Source organism: Hipposideros armiger, unplaced genomic scaffold (assembly GCF_001890085.2).
Source record: "Hipposideros armiger isolate ML-2016 unplaced genomic scaffold, ASM189008v1 scaffold_58, whole genome shotgun sequence".
Classification (NCBI taxonomy): domain Eukaryota; kingdom Metazoa; phylum Chordata; class Mammalia; order Chiroptera; family Hipposideridae; genus Hipposideros; species Hipposideros armiger.
The window spans coordinates 1,363,657-1,386,440 of record NW_017731408.1 but is presented as its reverse complement, the minus strand read 5'-3'; the positions used below and the strand labels follow the sequence as shown (position 1 = coordinate 1,386,440).

At 33.5% G+C, this 22,784-nt stretch overlaps 1 protein-coding gene across 1 annotated transcript in view; it reads left to right on the top strand.

Annotated features, from left to right (window-relative positions):
- The window catches only part of LRBA (LPS responsive beige-like anchor protein), a 610,319-nt gene that overhangs the window by 417,592 nt on the left and 169,943 nt on the right, over positions 1-22,784 (top strand). The window contains exons 41-42 of the mRNA XM_019641170.1: positions 16,020-16,137; positions 18,330-18,432. Of these exons, the coding sequence (XP_019496715.1) occupies positions 16,020-16,137; positions 18,330-18,432 (221 nt within the window). The remainder of the gene's footprint in view (positions 1-16,019; positions 16,138-18,329; positions 18,433-22,784) is intronic.

Sequence of the window (22,784 nt, the reverse complement as noted above, 5' to 3'; positions counted from 1 at the left end):
GGCCAGCCCTTAATATTTTATATTTTTGTTCTACAACTTCTCCCTGCCTTTCTTGTTAAAATTATTCCTATGTGTCTAAAGTTTGTGCCAACTGCTGAAACAAAGAACAGATATTAAGTTTCCAAATTTATCTTATATATTTTTATTATTTTAGTTAGTGTTTTAGATATATTAAGAGTTCCATCTCTTCCCTTTATATGTTTATACCATGTTTTCAATTTTATTGTATTTTTTTATTACAACTTTTGTCATTTGGTGATTTTGCTAACACATACTTAGTGCTCACTATGTGACAGGCACTGTTTTACTAGCTATACATACCTTACTCTGATTTTCAAAAAAAAGTATATGAGATGAATACTATTATTTAGTACAGAGTTTACATGTAGCTCCAGGTCACATGGCCAATACTTAGTGGCTTCTGGTAAAAAGCCACATGTAATATTTTCCATTCTTATTTTACTAGCATTTTTTTCCTTTAAGAATGCTTTCTGAATTTGATCAAATGCCTTTTCTATATCTATTAAATTATTATATAATGTTTCCCTTTTGATTTGTTGATAAAATGATTATGTTGTGGATTTTCTGATATTGAATCACTCTTGCAATCTAAGAAAACACCCTCCTTGGTAAATATTTTTATACGACATTGCTGGATTCTGTTCACTTATGGGTTATTTAGAAGTTTTGTGTCTTTATTCAGCGATGATATTGCTCTTCAGTTTTCCTTTTGAAGAGTCTCTCTCTATTTAAATTTTCAGTATTAAAATTGTGCTGACTTCACAAGTGAATTACGAAAATTCCTATTTTTTCCCTTTGGCCTAGAATAATTTTTTACATATTAACTTAGGTTTAGATAAAGGTTAGCTGAGAACCTGTTCTGTGAGAAATTCCGTTGCTGCACTGGTAACCTCCAAGCGTACCACCGGGCAAATTATACAAGAGGTCACAGACTGAGACTCACAGATGACATTAAGATTCTCAAATCACATGATTTAGTAAATCAATTTAAAACATAGGGTGAGACGACAGAGAAGGGAAATGAAGTAAGTTAATGTACTTAAGACAGAGTGCAAGCAGGCAGGAGATCCGAGTACTTAAATCCTGGCTTTGCATCATTTACATGTCTTGGATCTTTCTCTGCCCATCAGCCTTTTTCCTGTTGATAGTGTTATGAGTTCCAGTTTTGAGGTTTGAATAAGGGAATCCACAGATGGCAAGTGCCCTAGGCTAGTGAAATACACTTGCTCTATTGAGGAGCTGCAGCCACAAGTATCCCTGACTGCAGTAGAGCCTGCTGATTAGCTGCTGTAAGCTAGCAGTTTATCTGGCCCATTCATGGATGCTGGCAGAAGACACGAGACTCCTGGGTCAGAGACAAAGACCCCCTCCTCCAGCAAGACAAACAGAATAAGCATATTAGTGTCTGTTTGCCTTGACCCCAAGTTTCAAGAGGTGACATGGAGGGATGCTATGGGCTGAATTGTACACCACCCCTCCACCCCCAGTTCATATGTTGAATCCTTAATCCCCACTGTGATTCTACATGGAGATAGGGTTTTTAGGAGGTGATTAAGTTTCAATGAGTTCATGAGGTTGGTGCCATATTCCACTCAGACTCTTGCCTTATATGAAGAAGAAAGATCTTCCTTTGTCTCCACCGTGTGAGGATTCTGTAAGTAGGCGGCTATCTGCAAGTCAGGAAAAGAGCCCTCCTTAGGAGCCAGATGTGCTGGCACCTTGGCCTTGGACTGTCCAGCTTCCAGGACTGGGAGAAATATATTTCTGTGGTTTAAGCCACCCAGTTAGTGCTCTTTTGTATGGCAGCCTAAACAGACTAAATCAGGAGGCCCAGGTAGATACCTCTATCTTTAAGAACCCAAAATGTTTAAAATGGACAGTAAAGTCTGGCCTTTGCCTCAAAGGCATCATTATCTTTATTATATGGGGCAATAAACAAACCTGCCCTTTTCTCTAAGGGAGACTTTATCTGTCTCTTCCAAGGCTGTTTGCTTTACGAACTCCCTTAAAAAGAGTCTGGAACAAAAGGGTAATTATTGCCTCACTCCCAATTTGCAGAAACATCTAACCACTTGGTCTTTTCACCTCTTTCTACCTTTAAGTAATGTTCTTTTTTATTCCATCATACATTGCATTCTGTCTTAAGTCTAAACAGATTTCTAACTTTAAATTTATTGTGCATATTTAGCACCTTTTGAATTTTGTCTCTCACAGGCTACTTTCTCAGAATCTCTACTTAATATAGCCTATGAATTTTGCCTATATCATAAGTTACTTTCTTACTATCACTGTTTAACGCTTCCTTTGGTTTTCATCTATCCTGTTTCTATAGCAGAATTGGGTATTCTTAGATAATATAAAAAACTCACATGTCATATATTCAGAATTTTTGTAGAGGGGAGAGGTATTGGGAAACTACTTTTTTTTTTTATGTGCTAGCAGTTCACAGGGTAGTGCTACTTCGTAGGACATTTTTTTTTCAATTCATAGGAAAGCATTGACTTTTTTTTTTTATAATAAGTTTCTCTTACAGTGAACCAAATAATAAATTCCCCGTTCTTTAGTACTTATGAGAGGTCATTTTAACTACTCTGTTTAGGAATGGTAAATTTTGCTAACCTATGTCATTTCCCCACTAAATGTCTGTATCAGGAGCTGAGACACAGAGTTCACTATATTAGCAAGTCTAGCGATCTCTTTTATATTTAATTTTGAAACTTGGGTTGTCAGAAAAGTCATGACGCATTTTTACAATGAAAAACATAGAAAAAGTACATCATGACTTTTCTGACAACCCAATATTATAGAAGCAAAGAGTAGGATATGAGGAATTAGTTTCAACTAATTCAATTGAAATAGTGAATTTCATAATTTCTTCATTGAGTACAAATGTATTGAATTCTATTAAGTGGCAAGTACTGCAGGTTTACAAAAATAGGTTAGGTAGATTAGATTAGATAGATAAGATAATCTACTTAAATCATTATCTAGTAAGGGAGACATGTACAAATAAGTGGAATTTGTACTAGGCCTGTGATAGCACAAAGCAGAGAATGGTTGACTCTGCTTGGAAAGTCAGAGGTTTTATGAAATCTTGGCTGGGCCTGTAAGGATGAGAGGTTTACCATGGTAGAAATACTATGTATTGGGTTGTCGGGAAAGTCATGACGCGTTTTTGCATTGAAAAACATAGAAAAATATGTCATGACTTTCCCGACACCCAATAGTATCTTAAAGCATAATGTTTGAAGAATGATAGACTTGGCTGCACCACTTACTAATTATATGATTCCGACTAAGTAATTTAACCTCTGAAAGACAGTTTCCTCATTTATAAAATGGTGAAAATGACACCTACTTTATAGTACCATTTTAAGAATTAATCAAAATACAGGACTTCGCAGAGATGCTGTCATATAATGAGTGCTAATTAAATTGTATTTGTTGCTGCTGGTATTACTATTGTCTACTGCTTAGCCTAACGCAACCACCCCCACCACCTCCTCTACCAAGCTCATTGAAAGAAGTTGTTTTCCAGACCAACACATCAGAAGGCACATAAACGTGAACGACCATAGCATGGTTGAAGGAGTGTATGCTTTGTGACATGTTTGGAACATGAGATATGTCCATGAAAATATTCAGGTATAATGAGCTCCTGTTCTGAAGTTGATTTCAGTACATGTGACCAAGAGCAGAGGATATAAGTGCTGACAGTGAGGCAGAGTCTATCAAATCTGTTGATTGAGATAAAAAAGAATGAGTTGTATGATTCAGGGTGACTCAGGTTTCTGTGTGGTTTACGTGATATTTTTGTCTCTGCTGACCAAAATAGTCTCTAATGGACTAATGGCAACTCTTGAGGGGACAGTAAGTTCATTTTTGCGAGTATTGAATTTGAGAATTTAGAGGACATTGTGGTGGAATTATCTAGTGACTGATTGGATTTTGGGGTCCAATACTGACGTCTACCAAGTAGAGGTAATCACCTCTAATATGACATCACTAGATTTTTGCGCTCCTGTGTGGTTTGGTATTGAAGCAGTGGTTTTGGATGAAATGGCTCAGTGCAAAATGAGATGACTGAGAATTCAGCCAGCCTACTCAAATCCAAAGGTAATCAAGCTGGAATACGTGACAAAAGGAAACTGGTATAGACATTTTGAGAAATGTAAGGGACAGGTGGGTGCATTCAGAGACAATTTGTGAAAGTGCAGGAGAGGGAAAACTTCCCTTGGTAGTTTGAAAACACATAATTTATTTTACAGAGTATCTACTATAAGTCTCAAGACAAAGAAATTAACATAAATATTTAAGTGGAAACTGCTCCTTGGATTTTGTCTTATAATGCTTTTATCTGGCTTTAATATATGGGTAAGGCTGGCCTCATAGAAGGAGTTGGCAAGTATTCCCTCTACTTTAATATTCTAGAGGAATTTGTGTAGAATTAGTGCTATTTCTTCCTTAAATATTTGGTAGAATTCACCAGTGGAGCCATGGTGGCCTGGACTTTATTTTATGGGAAGATTTAAACCAGAAATTAAATTTCTTTGATAGAATAGGGCTATTCATGTTGTCTGTTTCTTCTTGAGGGTGCTATGGTAGTTCGTGTCTTAAGAAATCTGTCCATTGTTCAAAATTGTCTAATTTAGTGGTATAAAGTTGTATATAATATTCCCTTATTATTCTTTTAGTGTCTTATAATCTGTAGCAAGCTTTCCTCTCTCCCGATATCATTCCTGATAATTCGATACATATTACACAAGTGTTTATTCTCTTTTGTCTTCGATTAGTCTGGTTAGAAATTCATAAATTTTATTGATCTTTTCAAAGAATCAGTTTTTTGTTTAATTGACTTTTTCCCCCTCTATTATTATTTGTTTTTCTATTTCATTAACTTTTCACTTTGATTTTTATTTCTTTTCTTTTGCTTACTTTGGTTTTAATTTGATCTCATTTTTTCTAGTTTTAGCTTACTTTGGGTTTAATTTGCTCTTATTTTTTCTAGTTTTTTTTTTAAGGTAGAAACTGAATAATTGATAAGACCTTCTTTCCGATTAATTTAGGCATTTAATGTTAGATATTTCCCTCTAAATACTGCTTTAGCTGCATTCCACAAATTTTTCTATGTTGCGTTTTCATTTTTATTCAGTATAAAATACCTTCTAATTTCCTTTTTGATTTCTCTTAGACCCATGGGTTATTAGAAATACACTCTTTAGTTTCAAATTTGGTGAATTTTTTAGATTTTCTTTCTGTTATTGATTTCTAATTTAATTCTGTTGTGGTTAGAAAATATACTTTATATTGTTTGTATCAGCCAAATTTAATGCAAGTTCGCTTTTGGCACAAAATATGTTCTATTTTTGTAAATGTATAATCAGCTATTGTTAGATGGAGGAGTGTCCTATAAATATCAGTTAGGTCATGGCCTATGGTCTTGTTCAAGTCTTCTGTATCCTGGTGATTTTCCGTCTGTTTTATCAGTTTTTGAGAGAGAAATGTTGAAGTCTATAATTGTGGATTTGTGTATTTCTCATTTTGGTTCTCTATTTTTACTTCACATATTTTAAAGCTCTATTCAGTTCATAAGTAATTAGGGTAGTTATGGCCGTTTAAAGATATGATGTTGTCATTGTGAAATGACCTTGTTTATCCCTAGTAGTATTTTTCTCTCTAAAATCTACTTTGTTTGATTTGATGTCCTTTTCTAATAATTCTGTCATCTGTGCCATTTCTGGTTCAGTTTTGATTAATTAATTTCTCTCCTCATTATGGGTCATATTTTCCTGACATTTTGCAGGCCTGGTAATTTTGAATTGAATACCAGCTGTGGCGAATTTTACCCTGTTGTGTGGTGGATATTTTTGTATTCTATAAATATTTTAATGCCTCATTATAGGACACAGTTAAGTTACTTGGAAATAGTTTGATCCATCTGGATCTTGCTTTTAAGATTTGTTAGGTAGGACCAAAGCAATGTTTAATATAAGCTAATTTTTCCCAACTACTGAGACAAAAATCCTTCTGAGTACTGTACTCAATGTCCCATGAATTAGTGTTTTATTTTTGCTATGGCTGTGTGAGTTCTGGGCATTGTTCCATGTAATCTGGGGGAATGAATCTTTTGCTGGCCCCAGGTTGTTTCTTAAACAGAGCTCTGTTACTTTCCAGTTCTCTCCATTCTGTTACTCTGCCCTGCAAACTTAGCCGCCTTGATCTCACTTTACTCCAAGCTTCTTTCTCCACTCCAGGGGACCGCTGTGTTCTAACCAGGTTTCTCCTGCCTGCTCTGGGGCCTGCAGGGTCTCTCCAGGCTGTGAGGGGGAGCAATGCTTGGTGCGACCAATTTTTTTTTTCTGTCTTTCAGAGATTACTGTGTTTCATTGTTTGATGTTTAATGTCTTGAAAACAAAATTTTCATGTGTTATATCCATTTTCAACATTATTCTTATCCAAGAGTAAATCCATCCCTGTTATTCCATCATGATCAGAAGTTAAAGTACTCCGACCCTTGAATTTGAGTTTTAAAATGCTATGTTGTAGTTTTCCATTTCATTTTTCTACCCCTTTTTGCTTTCTGCTGTGTTTGTGTTTAGGTGGTCTGGAATCTCAGAGCGTATATAGTTTGTGAGGTTGAACTGGCCCTCTATTCAAAAGTCAATGTTTTCTATGGTCCTGGTACCATGTTAGACGTTGTGAATAGAGAGCTGCCTCAGACCAGTGGCCTAGCCTCAAAGGACTCCAGTCAAGTAGGAACTCCATCCAGTGAGGGTGTGCAATGTTGTGGAGTTACGCATTGAAATCAGATTAACCCCCAATCCTATTTAAATTACATTTATAATATTCTGTGTCATGTAGGTCCTTTAAGAAAATAGTTTTTTGGAAGATACCTGAAGCTCAAAGCGAGCACAATATGTATTTAGTTTCGTGCTCTATTATGGAAACAAGTAGGAACCTGTACTACTCATTTATAACTGACTTCAGCTAAACAAGTTGAGTTATTAATAGAAGGAAGAAAGATAACAAAATTTAGTGGAAAAGTGTTTTCCCCCAATTAGGAAAAAAGGGCCCTGGGGATTTTAGGCTCTTAGCATGGAGTTCTATGTTAACTTTTTTTCTTTTCATTTTTTCAATTTCTGTTCTCTGCTATGTTGGAAGCACAAAAGCAAATTCCTCGAAGATACACAAAGGTTTTCACTTTATTTAGTTTAGATAGCTTAGTCACCAGAAAAACTTCTAGTCATATTGTATTTGCTACAGAGAGATAAGTGGTCGAGCCACAAGCTGATACTACTCGAAGTTGAAGCTTTAGTTCATATGTCTGGGGAGCGGTTTTGATATCAATCTGAGACTGTGCTTGAGTTCATAAAGTAAGGACTGGCACTGGGAAGAAAGATAGTTGGTGTTCATTGGTTGTTTTTAAAGTATGTATTATAGACTATTACAGTATATGTAATATTAGACAGTTTTTATTAGTGCTGATTTAAATTTAACTATTAAGGAAAGCCCATGACATTAGAGAGTCGGTATGTAGAATAATAGGCAAAATATTTGATAGCTTGAATTCAGTGACAATAGCATGTTATTCTCATAAGCTTTTAAGAAGTAACTAAGAATTTTTCCAATCAAAACAGAAAAATCATTAAGCATAATTTATTTTACTGTTTTCCCCCATATCATACCTGTAAGGAAAAATTAAATATGAATATTTTTGAAGAAAAACAATTTAAATATTGTTAGCATAAAAAATGCAAAAGTGATTTTGAGGATAGAAAGTTAGGCAGAACAGTGGTAAACCATTTTGGGAAGAAAATAGCTAATTTAAGGGAATGTCTTTCTTGGCCTTTTTTTGAATTCTAAGAGTCTAGATTAATGCATAAGTTTATGCATGTTTGTTTATGCTTTACTATATTAATAAACTGAAAGAGCATTGGTGTAATGATTATCTTCTCAAGGTATTTATTTAGTTAGACAAACTTTATTGAATAAAGGTAATAAAAACTTGCTAAGGCACCAGACTTCAAAATATTGAATTTTTTTCCTACAGATACAAGTTAATTTCTTTATTTCTTATACTAAAATCAGATGATAAAATTGACATTGTGACTTTGTTTTATTATGTTTGTTTCTTAAAAGGTGCCTCCAAACCTAAATTATCTGTTTTAATTCATGTATTTATCTAAACTCATTTTATTCTTTTTCTGAAATTTAATACCTAGCTTTTTACTTCATGTGCTCTATGAAAAATAAAGATACATTCATATTCTTTAATATTGTTCCTTAATATTCATTTGTGGAATATTTTAGATCCTTTCAAAAAAAAAAGTCAGACCAGCTATGGTTTAAGTTAAAAAAAAAAGAAAGTAAATTAAAAATTAGTTGAATGATGTATAAATAACTTCTTTGTCATTACCGTATTTGGCTTTTGACTCATTAAGATACATATTAAATGATAGTTCAATAAGCGATGGCTTTTATGATACATCATTTAGAATGCAAATTGTTTTTAAGCTGAAGAATATTAAAAATAAAGCAGAACCAACTAAAGAGTCTGAATTATTTACAGGCCAAGGGCTTAAAGGTGCATCACTCCAGCACAAATATTAAATTATGAAATGGGAATTTCAGTTTGCCATAAATCTGTCTGCCATAGCAGCTTAAAATAAAATAGTTTTACCCATCTAAAGCAACATCAATTTGCCAGCCAGTGCTTCATGTATCAAAGAGCGTTCTGTGAAAATATCAATATCATTGGTTAATATAAATGAAATTAATTTTTAAAGCTGGGCTAAAGGTTGACATCTGAAAAATTGCATTACTTTGCAGAAGAGAAATTTCTGTCTTCTGGTGAAATTTCAGGTCATGAGGGCAAGTAATTTTCACAATCTTCAATGGGAGCCAGTGAAATATGAACTTCATTGTCACCTAGCCCCAAAGCGATAAGATAAAATGAGCTGATACATCATTTGCTGTGGTTTTATCATCTGCCTCAGTAATTGGAAGAGAAAACATAAGCGTGTACATGTTTGTGTGCTCCCCACTTGCCCCTCCCAGCTGCCCCATCATCCACACCCAGGCTAAAGCCATTTTAGCCCAATCAATACAGAGGTCACATAGCATTTTATTTATATATTTTTAATTTTTCATACTGACTAAACTGCCAAGTAGAACATTAGAGTAATGAATATGTTTAATTGAATTTGTCACCCATGAAAATACTAAGGAGAATACTACATCATGGTACTAGTAAGCAGGAAGAGGAAATTTACTATATAGATGGGGGAAAAAACCTCATAAGTAATTTAAAAGTTAATTTTCTTTTGTACTCATAACTCATATTTTTGTTATGATTGTTCCATTCTTTTCAAAGTATAAGGCGTTGTATGTGTTTGTGGGTATATCTTTTACAACAAAATTACCATGTTATAGTTTCTACCAGTCAGCTATGTCATATTTAAATTCAAAAAGACCTCTAAGTTTTTCTTTAAGAATATGTCTTTGAAAACTTAAACCCAAAAGTTATATGGTTGATGATGAAGTAAATCCTTAAACCAAGTAGAATTAAATATTATTAGAATAAATTAAGTGTTATGCTTTGATATCAAGTTTTAGAGGAAATTGTATGCAACAAAATTCAAAAACTTTATTAATGATAGAGTGGTGTAATTTTAAAATACTTGGTTAAAATTACTTTCCACTAGTTTGTTAAAATTGTAATTATTATAAGTAAAACATTTGAACATATTCTTCAACATGTGTTTTCATTTTAAATATTTACTATTTTCCCATAATAAGGTATTAATCCTGTGACTAATTCATAATTATATTCCATAAAAATGGGATATCAATATTTTCAAGACTTTCTTACTAGTGGTATTATCGCTTAACTGAGGGCATAATTAGTTTGTATTTTGTATACTAAGTTTAAAACATTTTTGTTAATGTTAGATATATCCTATCAATATGGAATTGTCTGAAAGAGCAAAAACTGGCTAGTATTTGGGACTAGGATATGCAATGCTAGTTTAAACATTAAGAATATTTCTTTAAAATACACAGACTCCCATGTAGATATTTCTTATTTTAGAGTTAAAACATGTTATCACTTTTTAATATACAGTATTTCCCTTAAAAAAGAATTTTAAAACATTTAAAATTTAAATTTATTGAGAATCATTTTTATGGTTTTTCTAAAAAACAAAATCTTTTTCTTTACTTAAGTGGAACAAATATTGCTTTATTTTGGATCTATTCTTTAAAAATTTTCTGATAATAAATAAGAGTATCATGCAGTTGGGCAATAAAAACATGTTTCTATTTTTGTTCTTTTATGAGGATGACAAAACAGGAAGGTTTTTATTTGGATAAATTCATAAGGTAGTCAAAATGAATGGTTGAAGCAAAACTAAAAAATGCTTTACTTTCAAGCCAAGAAATGCAACAGGGTGAAGAAGTTTTATATGCATTCATAAGTGTGCTGTTTGAAGGGTAGAAGAAAGAAACATGTGTATTATTTGGGGAACATAATACAGAGGGTGCCAAAAAAATGTATACACATTTTAAGAAAGGAAAAATCTGTATTTAAGTTGTAATGCTCAATATATACCGATAACAAAAGATGAATACAAGTCATGTGTATACATTTGTTTTTTGGCACCCCTTATACTCTTTTCAGAAGGCCCTGTTTTCAGATAAAAATTTTAAAGATATGATAGTTATTTTTAATGTAAACAAATATGTGTGTGTGTGTGTATGCGTGTGTGTATTTAAAGTTAAATACTGATTTCTGTCTTTCCTTTCTAAGTCCCTTACCCCAAGATTTAATTAGTAAACCATCTTGTTGAAACAAATTATTAAAAAATGAAAGTTGAGTTTACTACTAATAATAACTACTAACAATATTAAAACAAGGTGGTAAACATTCAAAGAGAGTGCTGTGGGCTTAAGCTTTCAAGCTATTCTAGACTTGGGGTCATAACTGCAGAGCAATGGTAATGATACGGTTTCCATAGCAACTGATTCATTGGAGGGCTAGACCTCTGTCTAGGGTGCTGTCAGTGTATGTAGAGTTTCAGTGAACAGAAAGTCCCAAAGAAGGGTCTGCTTCTACCTAATCCAGTTTTAATTGAACTCTAGAGACTTTGAAGTGAGGCCGCAGACCAGGAATATACCATTCCAATAAGAAATAAACCTCTTGCTCAGCTAGGCCTCAGCTGCTTTTCAGTACTGACACCTTTTCCTAATGAATACTTTAAATAAATGTTATTATATCAATTTCAGCTGGTAATTCTGTTAATTAAGAGAGTCTTTGTTTCTATTTTAAACCCTCGCTCTCTTGACCATAAGTATAGATTTTTCACTTAAATTTTTTTAGGTCAGACTATTTGTGTGTGTGTGTGTGTGTGTGTGTGTGTGTAAGATTTTAATTTTTTATTTGAAAACATACAAAACAATGCTGGATATTATTTATGGATGTAAATGTACTAATAGGATAAAAACTTATGGAAATGATAAAACCCAAAACAGGGATAGTGATTGTCTGATGAAGAACGAAAATTGGATCAGGACAAGTTATCCATGGGAATTGCAACACAATCTGAAAGGTTTTACTAGTTTTTTAAATGTATACGATAATGTAGCAAAATGTCAGGATTTTATAAGTTTGAGTCATGGGTACATGGATTATGTCATTTTCTATAGTTTTTAATATGTTTGACATTGGGTAATAAAACAAATTTTAAAGAAGGGTCTGTGATTTGCTGTATTTTAAGTATATTTTTTAATAACTATACTGCTTAAAGGAATGAGATATAAATTGAATTTTTTGAATAATTGGAAAATTATTTCAGTACATTAGTCTTATAACAATATTTTAGTATTCTTATTTGTGTTGCTAATTGGAGTATCCTAGACTATAATTAAATCTTTAGTTGCTTGACCATGACTACAATGACTGAGATCACCGTTATGAGCAACAGGTCTTATTATAGAGCTCTGGAGTTACAAAGCGTGGGATTTTCAGACCAGTGTGTGATATTTTTAAAATATCACAGAACTTAAAGGATCCTTTGCCGTCGTTTTTTTTTTTTCTTCTGATTTTTCTCTTTCACCTATAACTCAAGTGCAGGAAAACAAATATAGTCGATTTCAGTTTCTAATGAGCTGGGTTCTACTTTAAAAAACATTTACACCCTTTTTAAAAAGGTAACACTATGCTATATATGTGCGCTCTGGATTTTTGGATTAGAAGACCTAGGAGTAGGCCAGATTCTGCCACTAACTTCCTAAGGGGCATTGCATGAAGTATTTAACTTGTCTGCATCTTGTTTTCCTTTTTAATAGCAGGATAGATTAGATAAGTGTTACAGAACATATATTGGATTCTCTAGCATTCGATAAGTCCAGGGTGGCAAACTCTAATGCCATTGGAAACTAGGGAGATTAAAGGAGCGAATGAGTGGAGACTGCTAAAATGGAGAGGGTACTCCATTTGTTATTGTGTGGCATATAGATACAGGTTTGACAGATATTCCAGGTTTTCCTGAGAAACCAGAAATCCGAAGGTTTACGTAAATACATCCATTTTCTCATGTATTTTCAACTACTTTAAATTTTGTTAATATAGCATATGGCCAGAACAAAATAAATATGGGCCAAATATGGAGCTTAGGTTACCATCTGTGGATTTATTTAATCATTCACAAATATCTATGTCAGAAATGTCTAGAAAAGGAAAGAGAATGTATTCAAAGTCTTTGCTCTAGAACAACTTAGATTCTGGTATTCTCATGCCAAACAGAGGCAATAGATAAGCTAACAGATGTTGTAAGTTAAGGTAATAGTAAGTGTTATGATGGCAATCTGATGAGTTTGGGGTTGGGACAAGGTGGTATTGGAGGAAGTGGGATTTAGGTCCTGCAGCTTTTCTAAGGAGGTGACATTTGAGCAGAAACCTAAATTTGAGAATGAGCCAGCCATGTGACGATTTGGGAGAACATTCCAAGCAGAGTGTAAAGCAAGTACAAAGGCCCTGAGGAAGAATGAATTGGGCTCATTAGAAAGCCCCAGATGTAAGGCTTTTATAAACGGTTATAAAGAGCTTCGGGGTTTATGTAACAAGCTACATGTAATACGAAGCCACTGGATGGTATTAAATACATGAGTAATGTGATCTGATTTATAGTTAAATTCGTTGTTTCTTTGGCTACTCTGGTCACAGTAGACTTGAGAGCAGCGGTTCTCAACCTGTGGGTCGCGACCCCTTTGGGGGTCGAACGACCCTTTCCCAGGGGTCGCCGGGTACTCGTATGTGGGCATATCTGCATGTGGGCCTGGAGACGGATAGAGGAGCGGTGTCTCGGTTCCTAAGACCATTGAAAATATGTGTTTTCCGATGGTCTTAGGCGACCCCTGTGAAAGGTTGAGAACTGCTGCTCTAGAGTGTAGAGGTAAGACTAGAAGGAGAGAGACCAAGTAGGAGCCACTGCAGACTCTGGAGTCTTGGACCTACTGGTCATGGTGAGAGAAAGGCGTACAATGCGACCTGTGCTTTGAAAAAAAATCTTGTGATGAATACCCATATTTTTGTTCTCTCTTTTCTTGTTTATTTAAAAAATTATTAAATTTATTGGGTGACATTGGTTAGTAAAACTATATATGTTTTAAGTGTACAATTCTGTGATACATCATCTATGTATCACATTGTGTGTTCACCACCCAGAGTCAGTTCTCCTTTTGTCACCAAATATTTGATCCCCTTTACCCTCTTCTGCCAAACCCCTGTCCCCCTTACCCTCTGCCTCTGGTAACCACTAAACTATTATCTGTGTCTGTGAGTTTTTGTTCGTCTTGTTCGTTTGTTGCTTTCAGCTTTATATCCCACATATGAGTGAAGTTATATGGTTCTTAACTTTTTCTGTGTGATTTATTTCGCTTATCATGATACTCTTAAGATCCATTCATGTCGTTGCAAATGACAGTGTTCCATCTTTTCTTATGGCTGAGTAATATTCCATTGTGTATATGTGCCACTTCTTTTTTATCCAATCATTAATCAAAGGACACTTCGGTTTCCATGTCTTGACCACTGTAAATAATGCTGTAATGAATATGAGAGTACATATATCTTTACAGATAAATGTTTTCAGATATTTTGGGTAGATACCCAGGAGAGGGATTGCTGGGTCATATGATAATTCTATTCTTAATATTTGGAGGAACCTCCATACTGTTTTCCATAGTGGCTGCACCGATCTGCCTTCCCACCAGCGGTGCATGAAGGTTGCGTACTGGCCGTTTGTGTGTCTTCTTGGGAGTAGTGTGTGTTCCAGTCCTCTGCCCATTTTTAAATTGGATTGTTTGGGGTTTTTTGTTGGTGAGTTGTATGAGTTCTTAATATATATTTTTGATATTAGCCCCTTATCAGAGGTGTTGTTTGCAAATACTTTTTCCCGTTTGGTTGGTTGCTTCTTTGCTGTGTTGATGGTTTCTTTTGCTGTGTAGAAGCTTTTTCGTTTGATATTGTCCCATTTATTTATTTTTGCTTTTACTTCCCTTGCCTCTGAGTCAAATTCTGTTCATTTCTTTTGATCATATTCACACAGATATTGCTTATATGAAAGAATAAGTAGGATTTATCTATCACCTTTTTTAAAACCGAAAGTATGATTAGTTGTTTAGTCCTTTGAATTATTGTTTTGTTTCTCAAAAACACTGAGCTTTAGAGTTTTACCCATTTTCCATTCTAGATCCTGTGGTGCCAGAATGGAATCATTTCTGTAGAAAAATCAAAATACATACGTAGTGAATTAAATAGTTTTGCTCTTTTTCTTTTCCCTAAGGAAACTGCATCTTGCATTGCAGAATATAGGTTTGTTTGCAGTTAAGATCTAGAAAATGGAAACGAGTAAAGGAAGTTTTGTAGGATAAATTCTTACTACTCCTTACTTTTCCTTTCTTTGCTTATCCCATCTTTGTCCCTACAATGCAATATCATAATCAAATATCATCTTATTTGTATTTCTTTTATGGTGGTTACTTTTGAGAAATCTATCTTAAACGTTTAACTTAATTCTGATTTTTATGGATTTTCATCAGTTTTTGATAGCAAACACATCTTGTATTCTTATTAATATGTGAAGGGCTGGTGTGGAGAAATTCCATGTCTGTTTTTCCTTTAAAACCTTCATAATTATGCTTCTGAAATGAACCTTTTAAAAAACAAAACTTGAATAACAAATCTACAAAGTGGCTCAGGACTAAAGACAGGATTACTCTTAGTTGGCAAAGCATTCTGAGCTACTGTGTCTGTCACATGGGATGACAAGAATTCTAACAAGTTACTTTGACAACCACCTACTCCATAGAGAGATTATGCTGAGTTCATTTGCAGGTTTGTGTTTAGCCTCCCTGACAAAATGATACTTAACCTTTTATACAGTCAGTCTTGATGCTTTCTGAGTGAGTGACTGTTGCCTAACAGTGACCTTAAAAGTGTGATTTTTAAGATAAGAACTTAAATATATATTTTAAAGTATGTAAGAAGTACTTCTGGGTCTATTAAAATCATAGTATATGAAACTGAATTGTATATGTGATCTGTAAGCATGTAGGACATTCTTTTCAGGTGTTCCTTCTTTTTAAGGTTTTATCTAAAACTTTTAATATGACAAAATACAGTCACTAAATAATGCAAGACGTATTTCTTCACAAACAGTAAATTATATCACTGCTTTAAAAAGCTCCCAAACATACTTATAAATATATTTGGGAGTTTTTAAAATTTTCCTCTGCTTTTTCATTTAAGCTTCCTTTTTCCATAAGTTACAGTTTATTTATTTATTTTATTTTTTAGTCCCCTTCCAATTTTTTTTAATAGCTGTTTATTCAGTTCTGAGAAATTATTTTTCTTAATAAGGGTCTTTTCTGTTTTAATTGGGGAGGGGGGCCAAAAATTCTATTGTTATTTACTTGGGATTGTTTTTTTTCCTCCCTAGATCCTGGCATATACAGAAGGGCTTCATGGAAAATGGCTGTTCACAGAGATAAGATCAATCTTTTCTCGTCGCTATCTTTTGCAAAATACAGCCCTGGAGATCTTTATGGCAAACAGAGGTAATATGTTGCAGAAGTATATTGTTCCAAAGCTAAACTCAGTCTCTTTAAGATTTCATTTTTGAATATACCATATTGTTTTCATTTTAGACAGTATTCTGTAGTCTGCCCTCTGCCCTACTGGCCCTTTTTTGATCCACGTGCATCTTTCTGACCCCCCCTCACTTCCCCCCTCCCCCATCATTTTTATAATTATTTGTAGTAGTTTTATTTTTCTGGCATATCACAAATTAGCCCAGGCTTTACTAATATGGGGAACAACCAGCCATTTAATCAGTTGTGGGATTTTGATGTCCTCTGTATTGCTTTAATGCTTAAACTCATTCTGGAAGGTGGCTGCATTTGGAGAGGATAGCAGGGTCATCACATGATTCATACATTTATTTAATCTTTTGTCTAATCTATTGCCATTTATAAAGGGACCATCAGAAAATGGCACTGAATTGTCTTCGTTGCTTTGTATTACGTCATTCCTGAAAGAACTAAAATTCAATTTGTGGGTTTAAAATAGAACTTGGTGAAATTCATTAAGGCAAGAAGGAGAGACAAGGTGAATGTGAAGGCAAAGAATCGTTCAGTGTGAGTGGAGGCATACAAGGGAGAATATATAAAACTTAGTGACCTGTTATACATACTCCTTATACATAAGCAGGAGGAAGTTTTCTTATGTTCTCTTTCTATAATCTACAAGTTGTCATTTTAAAAATCTACACATAGTAACACATAGCCCATGCACATTTTTTTTTTTTACCTGTATGAAATCATGTCTTTTGGGAATACAGATTTCTGTAGGTAAAGATGTTTTTTCCTTTCCTATTTGGCCTCCTCCCCCACCCCTACCTCATTTTCCTAGTGTAAACATCATTCTTCCAGGCAAATAATCAAGTGAATGTTTCACATTTTAGTTCAGTCTACATTCTTGCTGCCCCAAAGGAGTTTAAACATTATAATATTTATTGCTTGTTCATTCTCATTCTTTTTTCTTCTTTAAAATTTCCTATGGATCCTTGCTTTTTTAAGTGTGTTTTTCTGTTGCCTTTTCTACATGATCTTGGTCATCTGCCATAGTCGGTGGTGGTGTTTCTTTTATTTTTTTCCTTTTCCTTGTATTCAGTGAATAATGGATGCATAAGAAAGACTTATTAAAAATATGTGTTGGGCATGTAGTGAATGATCATGTACGTTTTGTACATGTACATTACATGTTGGTAATGCCAGGGTCTAAAATCTACACCAAATTGATGAGTTTTTTTGGCCAGAAGTATTTTTTCAGGCTAGGTGAACACTCGGAGCTTATAGCTGGTTCTGATAATTGAAATTAATATAATTAAAAATTCAAATTAATTAGTTTTATTCTCAAATTAATTAGATTCTCATGATTTTATGACTGTTATTTTCACACTTTAAGGATAAAAATTTATAGATGACTTTAAATAAATTAGCATTTATATGCTGAATATGTTTATATATACAGTTCTGGCATGTTTCTGTTATTTGCAAAATGTATACTTACTAAAATGGGAATGATTAGAAAGCATTTAAATTTAATTATTAACCATAGAAGAAAGCTTTTCCTTCAAGTCACATATTGTTCTGCATTATATGAACATATAAACATAGAATCATTATAAGGGGAATATGTTTTAAACTGTTCATAATTGGAAATAAATGTAACAATTTTGTATCTGTTATCTGTCATCTTTTTCGTATTAAATTTTTAACTAAAAAAACCTTAAAATTTAAAAGTTTTTTAAATTAAATTTATTGATGTGACATTGATTAGTAAAATTATATAGGCTTCAAGTGTACATTGCTCTAATACGTCATCTGTATATTGCATTGTGTGTTCTTAATAGAAATTCAAAGATATATATTAACTTGCCAAAATTTTGTAATTTCAGTTTGTGGCTAGATAATCTGAGCTTCATGTCACATTAATGCCACAACAGTTACTATAATTCCAACAGTATTTAGAGAAGGAACTATCTATGGTATAGGAGTTTATAAATGAAATGAATATTACCTCTGATATGTTAATATAAAAGTTGGCATGCACTATAATAAAAGTAATATAATAAGAATTATATTTAATAAATACCTGAAGTTAGAGTAAATGTTTATTGGACCAAGAAGACAGTTTTCTAGAAAAGCAATCATATTGCGTTCTAACTTTTAAAATCTGTTTTCCATAGTTGCTGTAATGTTCAACTTCCCTGACCCTGCAACAGTGAAGAAAGTGGTTAACTACCTACCTCGTGTTGGCATTGGAACTTGTTTTGGATTGCCTCAAACCAGGTACTGTTTTATATGAGAAAAATATGGAAAATAATCTGTCCTTACTTGTTTTGAAACGCATGACCTTCTGTTTTATGTTTCATAGTGAATGGTTATTAGTGTATTGTTTTATTTTGAGTCAACTAAACTTCTGTCTTAGGAAACTAGAAAAAGAGGAGCAAATGTAAACCAAAGTAAACTGAAAATAAAATCAGCATAAACGCAGAACATCAATGAAAAAGTAAACACCAATAAAGAAATGTCAGTATAATGAAAAGTTGTTTCTCTGTAAAGATTAATAAACATCTGTACAAGATTTATAAAGAAAAAGAAAGGAGATACAAATCTCCAGTACCAAGAATGAAAGAGAGGGCATCACTACAGATCCTTCACACATTAAAAGGAAAATTAATATTATGAACAGATTTATGCTACTTAACCAGACAACTTAGATGAAATGGACAGATTCTTTCAAAGACACAAATTATCAAATCTCCCTAATGAGGAATGATTAACCTTAATAGATACACAGAGGAAACAATTTGTAGCTAATATTTAATGAAGAAATAACACCATTTCTAGGCAAACTCATACAGAAAATGGAAAAGAAGGATAAGTTTCCAATGTCATTCTGTGAGGCCAGCATTATGTGAATTCCAAAGCCACATAAAGGCATTACCAGAAAAAGAAACTATCAACTGTCGTGTTTGGAAAGGAAGACATAAAACAGTTTTTATTCGAAGATATACATGGCTTATACATGCTTTTATGTGGAAATTCCTGGGGAACCTACAAAAAAACCCCCAACATATTAGAACTAATAAATGAGTTTAGTTATATTGTAACATACAGAGTTAACGTACAAATTTTCATTTTTTTCTATATACTAGCAATGAACAATTGGAAATTGAAATTAAATGTACCATCTAAATAGTAGTATTTAAAAACAAAGTAACTGTAGATAAATTTGTAAGACTTGTTCACTGAAAATCATAAAACACTGTTCAGGGAAATTAAACCTAAAAATGGAAAGTTGTACTAGACCATGTTCACGAATTGAAACACTCAATATTATTAAGATGTCAGTTTTCTCTGAAACTTGATCTAGAGGTGCAAATCGGTCCTACCCAAAATCATAGAAGGCTTTTTTGGAGAAATTGACAAGCAGATACTAAAATTTAAGTGGGACTACCAATATCCATAATACCTCAAACAATTTTGAAAAAGAAAAACATGATTTGGAGGACTTTTATTATCTGATTTCAAGAATTAATATAAATTACATTAACTAGTATAGTTTACTATTTGTGTGAATAGACATAGATGAATAGAATATAATAACATCCAGAAATAAATCCTTACATAAATAGTCAATTTGATTTTCAACAAGATATATCCATGGGGAAAGAGTTTTTTCAACAAATGATGGTCAATAATTGGATATCCATATGCCAAAACAAACAAACAAACAAAACCAAAACCACAAAACCTTACCCCTTACTGCACAAAATGTATAAAAAATGTAACAGGAAAAAAAAAAGTGACATAACCTAACCATAAATGCTAAATTAAAATGTCCTAAAGAAAACAGGAGAAAAAATTTTTGTGACCTTGAGTTAGGCAAAGATTTCTTAGATGAGACTCAAAAAAATTTCATTAACTGACCTTCAAAATTAAAAACATTTACTTTTGAAAGACATTCTTAAGAAAATGTAAGGATATGGTACAGACTGGCTCAAAATATTTGTACAACATACATGTGATAAACATATAAATGAACCTGGTTAAAAAAAAAATAGGTCGAGGATTTGAACAGATACTTCAACAAAGAATAGGTAACAAATATTAAACACATGAAAAGATACCAAATATCATTGATCATCTGAGAAATGCCAATTAGAAACCATAATGTGACCCCATAGCACACCTTTTAGAATGACTTTTTAAAAACTGACATTACCAAGAGCTAATAATGATTCAGACTAACTGAAATGTCACTTGTTTCTAATGGGAAAGTAAAGGGGTATGGCTGCTTAGAAAACAGTTTTGCAGTTTCATGTAAAATTCACCATACACCCTTTGAGTCTCATTTGAAGTCTCGTTAGTGACCTGTTCACAAATATAACAGCTGTATTCATAGACACAAAAAATTGGCAATAGCCAAGATGATCATCAACTTGTGAATGGATAAATAGTAGTACATCCATATAATAAAATATGCTGCTCAGCAATAAAAAGGAATGAACTACTGATATATGGAACAGCATGGGTGAATTTGAAAAGTATTATGCTAGGTGACAGAAGCCAATATAAAAGACTACAGACTGTATGATTCCATTTATATAACATGTTGGAAAAAATAAAACTATTTGGATAGAAATCACATCAGTGGTTGCCAGGGGCTAGAGGTAAAGGGGCAGAGTAGTTATAACGGAAGTTACGAGCGAAACTGGATGTCATGGAAATATTTCATATCTTGACTCTTGTGATATTACACAACTGTATTTGTTTGGCAAAACGCATTGCATTGTATACCTAAAAAAGGATGAATTTTGCACTATGTAATTTATTCTTCAACAAACTTGATTTTAAAAAATAGAAAAAGGTAAAGGATGTGAAATGTTAATGAGGATACACACACAGCATCAGGAACTCTAGAACCATGCTAGTAGGAATATACAACAAATTAGTATAATCACTATGGAACACAATTTGCCAACTTTTTTTTTTTTTTTTAAAGTTTGCAGCAGAGGATAGTTTTATTAGAGCAGAAAGTTACAGCTTTCAAAACGAGAGGGTGTCCTGACTGGGATGCCCCTGCCAGCTTTCTTACAAAGTTAAATATACACATAATTGATGTCCTATAAGTTCCACTCCTAGGTGTTGACCAAGAGTAATGAAAATGTACTTAGACACATTCACTTGTAAGCAAATGTAATAGCAGTGTTATTCATAATAGTCCCTAATGTCTATCATCTGTAAATGGATCGAGAGATTGTAGTGCACCCACACAGTGAAATACTACTCAGAAATAGAAAGGAATTGACTACCAATACATGCAACAGCATGGATGAATTTCAAAAGCGTTATGCTAAGTAGAAGAAATTAGGCTCCATGGGCTCTACTCATCATAGCCATGGGCTGTGATTCTATTTCTATGAAATTACTGAAAATCAATACTGTAGAGTGACAGATAGCAGATCATTGGTTATCAGGAATCAGGAACTCTGGGAGAAGGGCATTAGCTGCAAAGGGATATGAAGGGGCTTTTTGCAGTGTATCTTCATTGCGATGGTGGTTACGAACAGGTGTATATTCAAACCTTATTTAAGTGTACGCTTAAGGTTGGTAAATATTATATTAAATTTTGTGTCGATAAAGATCATGGAAATAATAAGCTCTCTGTATTTAGAATAAGTTGCAAAAGTGTTTATTACATGCACATTATCATGTGCTGTTAGCATGTATGAAAAATCAGAGTAACATTTTTTATCATTTTGTTAAATACTTTATTATGTTATTGGTTGTATTTTTTCTTTGTTGATATAAATATGAAATATATAAATATGAAATTAAGGATTTTGTAGCTATATTTAAAACGTTTATCTTTGATCTCTGAAATCAGAACTCAAATATTAATTTTGTGTGTAGCAGTATATGTATAGACTTAGTAACTAGTGTTTATATTGGCCAAGTAACTGCCTGAGAGAAATGTTAAAATGTCAAAGCATCTTTCATGATATAAGGAGTTGGGACAGTGGGGATGGCATCTCTTTACTGTGTGCCCATCAGCTGGCTGTATTCCAATAGCACTATCATTAATTATTTTCTTTCATAGTAGGTAGTGATTCATCATCAATACAGTTTTGTAACTAATTTTAGGACTGGGAAGAGAATGAACAGAATTTTTCTGTTGAAATCTTGAAATATATTAGCTGTAGAAACTTCCAGCTTACTTTTAGCGTACCTAATTTTGTATTGATTTGTTTTGTTTTTGATTAGTGTTTAGTTCAGTTTTGTTAGGTAACATCTTATTACAAATGCAATTGAAATAGAATAAACAAACAACAGTCAGGATGTCAGTAGGTGCTACAGCCATCCTGAGGTTGGAGGACTTTCTGAGAAGCGAGCACATGCCCCTGGGCAGTAGTCCTCGGTCCCTCCCCGAGTCGGCCTCCACATGGGCTGCTTGAGTGTCTGCGTGACCTGGGAGCTGACTTCCCCCAGAGCAAGTACTCCACGAGAGAAGGAGGCAGAACCTCAATGTCTTTTTATGACCTACCCTTGATAGTCACATGCCGTCATTGCTGCTACTGATATTTGTTAGAAGTGAGTCATTAAATACAGCCCGGTTCCAGGGCAAGGGATTCAAG